This window comes from Triticum urartu, chromosome 3 (assembly GCF_003073215.2).
Source record: "Triticum urartu cultivar G1812 chromosome 3, Tu2.1, whole genome shotgun sequence".
In the NCBI taxonomy this organism is placed as follows: Eukaryota; Viridiplantae; Streptophyta; class Magnoliopsida; order Poales; family Poaceae; genus Triticum; species Triticum urartu.
Genome location: NC_053024.1, coordinates 609798964 through 609807385, shown reverse-complemented (window position 1 = coordinate 609807385; position 8422 = coordinate 609798964). Strand labels below are relative to the sequence as shown.

General features: G+C 47.0%; 1 protein-coding gene across 1 annotated transcript; it reads left to right on the top strand.

Moving 5' to 3' along the window:
- The first annotated feature begins 503 nt into the window (after nucleotides 1-503).
- LOC125545330 lies at nucleotides 504-3269 on the top strand. The gene is made up of 2 exons (XM_048709242.1): nucleotides 504-702; nucleotides 1981-3269. Exon 2 carries the CDS (start codon nucleotides 2060-2062, stop codon nucleotides 3122-3124), a length of 1065 nt encoding a protein of 354 aa, XP_048565199.1. The 5' UTR covers nucleotides 504-702; nucleotides 1981-2059; the 3' UTR covers nucleotides 3125-3269.
- The last annotated feature ends 5153 nt before the right edge of the window (nucleotides 3270-8422 follow it).

Sequence of the window (8422 nt, the reverse complement as noted above, 5' to 3'; positions counted from 1 at the left end):
ATGGCGGAGCCCGAGGACACATATCCACCACGAGGATGCCACCGCCGCCACACCATCTTTACTTGAACAGACTGGTTTTTAAATGCATCCCCAACCATAAGACCGATGGCCTCATCAGGGAAGGATCGGAAAAATCTTTATTCAGCGCCGTCATCGTCGCCGTCGAAGTAAAGACGATAAGCAACCTAAAAACCTAGACTATGAAGGAGTAAAAACGATCCACACGCATGGATCCAGCGACCCTCCTCCTCATCGACGATCGAAATCGTCGGCGGAGGGGAACCGCCGAAGGACGACGCTGGAAGATTAGCCTCTCCTGACGGCGGCTAGGGTTCCAACCGCCAGGGACAGGATGAAAACGATCTAATGTTTATTGTAGCGGCGGCGGCGGCTGCTTGATATGTGCACATGTGCCGTGTCCGCGTACGCAGGATACGTGGCCGGTACACGTGTCACCAGAGTATCCTGTTTTTCTGATTTGATTAAAAAAAAAGAGCTGACACGCCGCCAGGACGCCGGCGACACGGGAGCGCAGCGAGCCCAATAGAAGCCCACCTCCTAACCCTAGCAGCCATCGGTCTTTCTCAGCTCGCTCCATTGCATAGGACATGGGATTGGATCGAGCGACCGCGTGACGGCGCCGCCGCCGCCTGGAATCACCTTGCCGCCTCCTGTAGACTGTAGCCGCCTGCCGCCAGCACGGTAACTTCTTCTTTCTCAAGTCCCTGCTCTCCTTCGGTGCTCCCATGCTGTTGCCTCCTGCCTGTCGTCCTCCTCTAGTGGTGCTGGGTGCTGGCTTGCTATTGCTTCGCTTCGTACAGTATACTGTTGTTGCTTGCTCCTGCTCATCTGCTGCTGTTGCTGTTGTTCCGGCTAGGCAGTGACATACATACATGGCATCTGTGGGCTGTAGTTGGAAAAGAGGCATGGATGCAACAAATGGGGCTGTAGTTGGAAATCATGTCACACAATCAGTTATTCTTTGGACTTATTACATGATATTCTATTAATTATTCATATATATACCCGTCATATTGCTGTTTCTATAAATTGCCGTGTCCCCGTCCCCGTATCACATCGAGGGTCGTCGTCGCCGCCTTGTGGGTACTTGCCGCACCATCCCCAAAGTGCGAGAGGCGCTGCTCCTACGAATGCTTTGCTTCCTTCTAGCTGGCCTTGGAGCCCTCGCTTCTTTAATTTCCAGCAAGAAATTGAGCAAACCTGGAAGGTGGTTAGCACTAGCACATGGCTACTTTGCTTCAGTATTAAATGTTCTACTAGTATAGATTTGATCCATCCATCAGTGATTTAGTTGAGGGTACAGGTTAAGGTTAGAGAAGCCTGCTGCATATCAAATTAAGGCGTAGAGCCTTTTATAATCTCATGTGTATGTTTTATTCTACAAATCCAAGTACTAGTTCATGTGATGTTGCCAAGAAACTATAGTGTCAGTATTATTTTTTCTACTTGTATACAGTACCTTTGCATTTGTTCTTAGGGACTGCAGGTTGTTTTGAATTTTGCCCATACCGTATACCTGTGACCACCTACTTAAAATAACAGGGAAAGTATATACAGAGGCTAAATAGCCTAGAAATTTCACCAAGTATTTTTCCTTCTGTTGGAGCAATAGTACTTGTATGATTTGTGGTATAGTTGTGCAAAAATAATGAAACCTGCTACCGCTAGTCAGTAGCCTTGGGTCATTGTTCTGTGAAGCAGCCAGTATAGTAACTGAAAGAGAAGGACCTTACTGGCTAGTATTTGGAAGCTGTATAGGTTAACACAAATTTACAACTGTTGTTTTTTTAGTGGACTGACACTAGTATGATTGGTAATTAAAGCCACGACCTTATTTTTCATTTATTTCTTGACCTGCTTTTTTTTTGTTTATTCGCAGGGTTGCTCTATTATATTATTTACTATACTTTGATTTGAATTTACTGTTCTTTCTCTTAACGCGTGTAATTTGTATTTCAGATAATCGTGTGGTCTCTTAGGCGATTATTAGAAGAAGGGACTGGCAAAATTGATCCATAGAAAAGTCTGTCTTTGAACAATGAACCGAAAATTCCTGTACATGACGGCCATGAACGTCAAAAGGAGTTCATACACTCTGCACCGCATCAAGGCGTCACAATTGTTTTACCCCAAGGGTGCACCTGACTCCGCGACTGCAGCGGTGGAGGACCGTTCTGTGCCGCCACCAACAATGGCTTTCCACTCTCCTTGGTCCGAGCATAGATGGGAGATAATGGAGTTCATGCTCTTCGGCAGCAGCAGGAACAAGATCGTCTGCACAGACGAGAGAGGTCGAGCCGTCTTATATGATGACGGCCTGCAAGCTGTCCGCATGTTGCCAAGCCTCAAAAAGGCCAAGTGGAAATCAGTGCCCCTCGCCGTTGGTGACAACCTGTTGGTCATGGAGGCGATCCCTAAGAACGATCAAAAGATGGAACATCAATCTTTCGAGGCGCTTATGTATGGCGAAAGGCCTAAAATGTTCAAGGGGGTGGACTTTTTCTGGCACTCCATCCCACCGCCGCCTTATGTCTATGCCCCTGGCTATGGTGTCGACCGTTCTGGTGTGATCACCGCGTGCACTGTGGTCAATGGCTCAAGCATCTTGATATCCACAGAGAGCCTCGGCACCTACTGCTTGGACACGGTGAGCGGTAAGTGGAGCAAGACTGGTGCCTGGCCGCTGCCGTTTAAAGGACTTGCAGAATATGTTCCGGAGTACGATCTCTGGTTTGGTGTCTCGGCAAAGGGTGGTGGCGTCCTCTGCGCATCAGACCTGGGTGCTGCCTCGGCAAAGCAGACGCCGCCGGTGGTACTCCAAGAGTGGGAGGGATTTGCTGCCCCTGAGGGTACCGAGCTAGGATCGCACCTCCTGCACCTAGGTGCCGTGCGTTTCTGTGTTGCCAAGTTGATCATGACAACAAGGCCGCAAGAGACGTGCTGCCAGATGTGCTGTTTCCATGACACTACTGCCATTGTCGACAAGTTAGTGATGTTTACTGGCGTGGAGATTCAGCGATGTGGCAGAGGGCTTAAGGTGATCAAGCACAGATCGTTTCGTTATAGTATGGGCGCATGCAGCATGGCCAAGATACTTTATTAGTCAAGTCGGGCTGTTTAATTTCCCCTCACAGCATGTTCCTAGTTAATAAGAGGGCTCTTCTTTTAGATGCAATAAATAATAGGGTTCTAGTACAGGAATAACCGGATATGCACATCTCCTTTGAAAGCAATAATTTTTTACGTCATGTTCCTTAGCGCTCCGATTCACTAGAAAAAGATACAAGAGACTTGCCCGGTTAATTTCTAAAAACATGAGCGAAAACCATTAAAAGATGCCCACACAATAGAGCATCTCGATTCACTAGAAAAAGATACAAGAGACTTGCCTGGTTAATTTCTAAAAACATGAGCAAAAACCATTAAAAGATGCCCACACAATAGAGCATCTCGACTGACCTGGCTACCCACATGACACACACACTGTCAAGGTTGCTTACAATATCACCTCTACCCAAGCAAGCAACTCGAGACCCATTCAAATGAACACATGAGAACCCTATTGGCCTATGTGATGCACCAGCATAGCTTGACTTGCCCATCAGATGGCATCATTGCGACCACGTCGCCCTGCAACGCTACAAGCTTGCATGCCTGCAGGTCGACTCTAGAGGATCCCCGGGTACCGAGCTCGAATTCGCCCTATAGTGAGTCGTATTACAATTCACTGGCCGTCGTTTTACAACGTCGTGACTGGGAAGACAAGCGTTAGTCCCTCCGACCAAATTGGAGCAGTGGAAGAGCATGTATGTAACCATCCTATTTAATCATTAGTCATTGCACGTTTAATTAGAAGTTAAGACCAGATAAACTAAATTAGCACCTACGGGTTTCTTCAACAAGTATAAATTGCTTAACTAGGTATTTTATTTCTTAAATAAGTACAGTGCTACAGGTGCATTACAATCTCATTTGCTACAAGAGGAAAACCTTGGCCAACTGTACAGCAATGCCACACCAAAATTGGACCAGCACCGAAAATATCTGTGGGTCAACTAGAACACATCGGAGACATACATTGACCACCACCACCAGAAGTTGCACACTGGATTGCAGTCAACTGGCCAACAGTTAGTCTTTGTATGGGTTGCAACCTCTAGCCAATTAGAGCACCCACATCCGGTCTCCTCATACGCCCCTATACTTCCGGACAGATCGGTCAGTGACCATTCACAAAATCGTGACCCAACTAGGCTCCTCAAACCGGCCTTATACGTCCGGGCTGACCGACACCCCTCATATATGTGGCGGATATGTGGAGGCCCGGATGCGTCCGGGCGTGTCCGCCACATCGGTCTGACTAGCGGGACCTACGCGACACCCGTTGTTACCCAGCGGTCTGGTGAGGACGTCACTCCGGTGCGTCGCTCGAGGGGCCAAATCTAGCTATTTAAGCCGGACGGCAACCCTCAACCTACCCACAGTCCCATTCTCCCTTCTCTGCGCCACTATCCCCCCATCCGCTCGTAACTCGGAGCTCATCATCCGCCTATAGCCATGGCCCAAGAACGGACCACCCCCTAGGTGATGCTCACTCCAGAGCGCCAGTCGCTACTCCTAGAGGAGATTCGGACGCGGCGCACCACTCGGATTGCAGTCGACCTGCCTCCAGACTCTCCGGAGTGTGAGGAGGAGGAGTAGGCGCCGGACGCAAACATGGAGGAGGAAGAGGAGGAAGGAGAGGCGGATCCGACACGTCTGGCTGCAGGAATCGGCATGGGCGATGCGCAAGCGGGGTTTAAGATCGTCTAAGTGGAGGAGGCGGCGGAGCAGCAAGCCATCCTCGACTCCATCCACTTAGAGGCGAAGGTGGAGGCAAACTGCCGCCACATCCATGAGGCACAGGAAGAGGTCAACGAACTCTTCGGAGACATGGAGTCCGACGAGGAGTCGGAGCTGCCGGAGGCGGCGGCGGATCAACAAGCCATCCTCAACTCCATCCACTCACAGGCGAAGGTGGAGGCAAACCGCCGCCACCTCCCCGAGGCACATGCAGAGGTCAACGAACTCTTCAGAGACATGGAGTCCGACGAGGAGTCGGAGCTGCCAGAGGCGGCCAACTACCAGGAGGCAGGTCCGTCTGGCACTGCCGGCGCGGAGATCATCTACCTCTCCGACGACGAGTAGTAGTAGGCTAGTTTTATCTATGCAATAGTAAGTAGTACATATCTTTTGGGTTGCATGGTGTAATATGGATTTGAGGTATGCGGTTGCGCCGGACACAAAATGAGACGTGATCGGGCCCTCTTCGCACATGCGCCTGAACGAGTCTGTGGACATATGAGGGGTGAATTTGTCATATGCGAATGTAGATGCTCTTAGAAGCTAGCACCTGGGAGAACAATTGGGAAGGAATGGGCAGCCATGAACCAGCTAGGTACAAGGGGAGAATGGAGTAACTTGGCTAAGGTTTCATAGTATCCACACCCTTCACTCTCCTCCCAAGTAACCAGATCACCATGTCTTCCACCTAGAACATTCATCCCACAACCAACAAAGACCCAGAAGCAATAAGTGAGATGGTGACATTGAGGCTAGTGTCACCAAACCGTAGGGGAGGGGTTGGAGGAAGAAGCTAGCATAGTGGAGGCTGAAGATAGGAGTAGCAGCAAGACATCAAAATTAGAGTAGAGACAAACACCTTCACCAAGCAAAGGAGAAGCCATTGAGAGTATCGTTACGCGGAAGACTGGATAGCTGGTGCTCGAAGCTTTCGTCGGACAGCTTGTTGAAGAAGATTGAGTACCGTACTGCAGAAGCTTCCCCTCCTGGTTGCTTGCTGGGGAAGATTCGGTACCTTATGCCGGAAGCTTTTGTGGTAGCTTGCAGAAGAAGACACAATATATTATGCTGGAAGTCATCCACTTATCGTAGTGAGGAAGACCGAGGAATCTTGCGTCGTAAGCTTCTCTGGTACCTTGTGGAGGAAGATTGGGTTGCTTACATCAGAAGCTTCTCTCTGTGATATGCGGATTGAATACCATATTTACAACATGCATAGTCTTGTTGTTGATTACTGATGACCCACAAGTATAGGGGATCAATTGTAGCTCTTTTTGATAAGTAAGAGTGTCGAACCCAACGAGGAGCAGAAGGAAACGACAAGTGGTTTTTAGCAAGGTAATGTCTGTAAGTGCTGAAATTGTAAGTAGCAGAATAGTTTGATAGCAAGATAATTTGTAACGAGCAAGTAACGATAGTAGCAATAAAAGTGCAGCAAGGTATCCCAATCCTTTTGAGGTAAAGGACATGCCAAAACGGTCTCTTATGATAAGCAAAGCGTTCTTGAGGGTACACGGGATTTTCATCTAGTCACTTTCATCATGTTGGCTTAATTCGTGTTTGGTACTTTGATAATTTGATATATATGGGTGGACCGATGCTTAGGTATTGTTCTTACTTGAACAAACCTCCTACTTATGATTAACCCTCTCACAAGCATCCGCAACTACGAGAAAAGTATTACGAATAAATTCTAACCATAGCATTAAACTTTTGGATCCTATCGGTCCCTTACGAAATAGCGCATAAACTAGGGTTTAAACTTCTGTCACTCTCGCAACCCATCATCTAATACCTACTCCACAATGCATTCCCTTAGGCCCAAATATGGTGAAGTGTCATGTAGTCGACGTTCACATGACATCACTAAGGGAATCACAATATACATACTATCAAAATATCAAACACATACCAAGTTCACATGATTACTTGCAACATGATTTCTCCCGTGACCTCAAAAACAAAAGTAACTACTCACAAATGATAATCATGCTCAAGTTCAGAGGGGTATTAAATAGCATATTGGATCTGAACATATAATCTTCCACCAAATAAACCATATAGTAATCAACTACAAGATGTAATCAACACTACTAGTCACCCACAAGCACCAATCTATAGTTCCGGTAACAAGATTTAAAAAAACAAGAGGTGAACTAGGGTTTGAGAGGATATGGTGTTGTTGAAGATGTTGATGAAGATTTCCCTCCCCAAGATGGGAGAATTATTGGTGATGATGATGACGATGATTTCCCCCTCCGGGCTTGATGGCTACGACCGGGCTTGATGGCTACGATGCCTGGTTGGACAGGAACGACCGCACCCGAGATAAAGCTTACACACGACTCTCCCCCGACGTCCTACGCGATACCGCTCGGTTCCAAGGTGTAGCCCACCCGATCCGTTTTACAGATAGAGTAATGGAACACCAGTTCCTAGATGGGTTTAAACCCATCAACATGAATCATACGATGGCACCACGGACCCAACAGTATGGATCAAAGATTTTCTACTTCATATACACATGGCTAATGGAGATGACCTCCATGACATTAAATGAAGGAAATATGCCCTAGAGGGAATAATAAAGTTATTATTTATTTCCTTATATCATGATAAATGTTTATTATTCATGCTAGAATTGTATTAACCGGAAACTTAGTACATGTGTGAATACATAAACAAACAGAGTGTCCCTAGTATGCCTCTACTTGACTAGCTCGTTAACCAAAGATGGTTAAGTTTACTAGCCATGTACATGTGTTGTCATTTGATGAACGGGATCACATCACAAGAGAATGATGTGATGGACTAGACCCATCCATTAGCTTAGCACTATGATTGTTTAGTTTATTGCTATTGCTTTCTCCATAACTTATACGTGTTCCTATGACTATGAGATTATGCAACTCCCAAATACCAGAGGAACACTTAGTGTGCTATCAAACATCACAGTAACTGGGTGACTATAAAGATGCTCTACAGGTGTCTCCGATGGTGTTTGTTGAGTTGGCATAGATCGAGATTAGGATTTATCACTCCGATTGTTGGAGAGGTATCTCTGGGCCCTCTCGGTAGTGCACATCACTATAAGCCTTGCAAGCAATGTGACTAATGAGTTAGTTGCGGGATGCTGCATTACAGAATGAGTAAAGAGACTTGCCGGTAACGAGATTGAACTAGGTATTGAGATAACGACGATCGAATCTCAGGCAAGTAACATACCGATGTCAAAGGGAACAACGTATGTTGTTATGCGGTTTGACCGATAAAGATCTTCGTAGAATATGTAGGAAGCAATATGAGCATCCAGGTTCCGCTATTGGTTATTGACCGGAAGTGAGTCTCGATCATGTCTACATAGTTCTCGAACCCGTAGGGTCCGCACGCTTAACGTTCAATGACGATCGGTGTTATGAGTTTATGTGTTTTGATGTATCGAAGGTAGTTCGGAGTCCCGGATGTGATCACAGACACGACGAGGAGTCTCGAAATGGTCGAGACATAAAGATCGATATATTGGAAGGCTATGTTTGGACATCGGAATGGTTCCGGGTGA